This window comes from Amphimedon queenslandica, unplaced genomic scaffold (genome assembly GCF_000090795.2).
Source record: "Amphimedon queenslandica unplaced genomic scaffold, v1.1 AMPQUscaffold_7194_Cont20853, whole genome shotgun sequence".
Lineage (NCBI taxonomy): Eukaryota > Metazoa > Porifera > Demospongiae > Haplosclerida > Niphatidae > Amphimedon > Amphimedon queenslandica.
The window spans coordinates 1-2,036 of NW_003552520.1; the positions used below are offsets into that span (position 1 = coordinate 1).

General features: G+C 34.3%; 1 protein-coding gene across 1 annotated transcript; it reads left to right on the forward strand.

Annotated features, from left to right (window-relative positions):
* Window positions 1-107: 107 nt before the first annotated feature.
* On the forward strand, window positions 108-2,027 carry LOC109591801 (uncharacterized; the record flags this gene model as incomplete). The annotated part of the gene is made up of 5 exons (XM_020007444.1): window positions 108-180; window positions 226-573; window positions 625-1,391; window positions 1,444-1,486; window positions 1,593-2,027. Coding segments are annotated over exons 1-5 (1,642 nt in total), but the record flags the coding sequence as incomplete, so codon positions are not given.
* Between the last annotated feature and the right edge of the window lie 9 nt (window positions 2,028-2,036).

Below are 2,036 nucleotides of genomic sequence, written 5' to 3' on the forward strand. Positions count from 1 at the left end.
TACTGAGGGGCGGGGTCAGTTATTAAACTAGTTTATTAACTAGGCTACTGTTTAATTTATAACTAGGGTGGGGCTCAGTGTGCTGCAAATTGCAAACTTGCTAAGGGCGTAGCCGCTCTACCTCAGCGAATATGTCAACCAAACCAGAGGAGCTGAAAAGAGCCTTTGACAAAGAACTTAGTGAGTAGATATTCATAATAATTGTTTTATTATTATTAATGATAGATATTAGTGATTTTCAATTGGTATGGATAAAAGCTGGTGTTCTTTCAGGACGCTGGGACTCTATTGGTATTCTGTTAGGAATCAGCTCTAATAAGATAGATGAGATTGAAGCAGAGGGCAAGCCGCCAAGAACTTGTCTACGGAAATTATTTGATTGCTGGTTAAAGAAGGACTATGACTATGAGAGTCATGGTGTCCCTACATTAAGAATGCTGTGTAACTCCATTAAAAGTAATAGTGGAGGAGCTGATCCAGTTCTAGCTGATGAAATAGCAAAAGAATATACCATTAATGTTACTAGTAGTGGAGAGGCTACTACATCACCAGTTCATACTTCATCTTCTAAAGGTAGGTCAATAATACAATAATCAATAATCATTTTTATTTGTCATTTTATAGCTGAGCTACCAGTTCCTACTTCATCTCTAACTGAGTCTCCAGTCATTTATGTTAAGAAAACATCAATAGAATATTTGTCAGAAAACCTGACACAAATGATTGGAAGTCTAAAGGAAGTTTACCTTGATAATATGTATCATACGGAGATGTCTTTTCGTTCTATTGATGTCTCAGAAGTTATCATTTTTGTTCAACATTACATCTCACTTTTACTCAGTCCACGTTTTCAAAAACCACTAATGATTGATTCAATTGAAAAAGAGTTTGAACATGTTAAAACGATGAATCAGCTGTTTAAAGAATTAAAAAAATACATCTCATGGTTTAATTTTGAACTTGTTGTCAAGTTAGTCAATACTTTCATTACTGATGAGAGAGATTTACAGAGGAAGTGGTCTACATATCGTGAGAAATTAAAAGATTATTTTAAAAATAACAATACTCGAGCAGTTCAAATTGCAGACTCAATTGAGTTTGGTCTTTCTGATGTTCCAGGCACTAAAGTAATGATTGCTAAGGTTGCCAGAGATGACTACACATTAAATGATTTATATTTCTTTCACAAGCTAATCGCTGATGCACTTGAAGTTCCTCAATATAAATTCTATTTCTGTACGATTGACGATGGCTGCATGGAATTAAAATATTCCATTCCTGATTTTCTTTATTCTGTTCTCTTTCCATTAACCAATCAACAGTGTCATTCATTGGCTAAGATTGGAATCATAAAAATTACTTGTCATGAATATGTACATGAAATGAAACAGGTATGTTAATAATTAATAATTAATTATAATAATTACTCTTTTATAATTATAGTTGCCAGAAAATGAATTAAAGAAGCTTCATGATTCTCCTATTGGTAATTATTATTATTATTAACTTTTTTATGATATATTATATAGATATTTATGATCCTCTCTGGTATGAGAATACCAGCAATCCATTGAATGAAGCATGTTGGAGAGGATTAAAAGATGAAGTACAACGACTGATTGACAAGACTGGCCTTCAGGAAAGAGGTAAAAATGGATGGAGTCCACCATTAGCTGCTTCATATGGTGGCCACATTGATGTCCTCTGTCTCCTCATTGATGTTTATCATTGCGATCCTTCACAAGGTGATGATGATGGTGTTATTAGTTTACACATGGCCTCATATAAAGGCCATCTCAATATTGCACAGTATCTAGTTAATGAATGTCATGTTGATCCAGACATAGCAGATAGCTCTGGTAACACGGGATTACTTTACTCAGCACTGGGTGGTCACGTTGACCTCGTGATTATGTTTTTAAAGAAGAAGTGTAACGTATCTCAGGTTAATAGAGAAGGGTCGACTTTATCATTATTAGGATGTAAGAGTGGAGAGGTAGCATTAGTTGATCAGCTTAAGCAGTTTGGTATTTTCT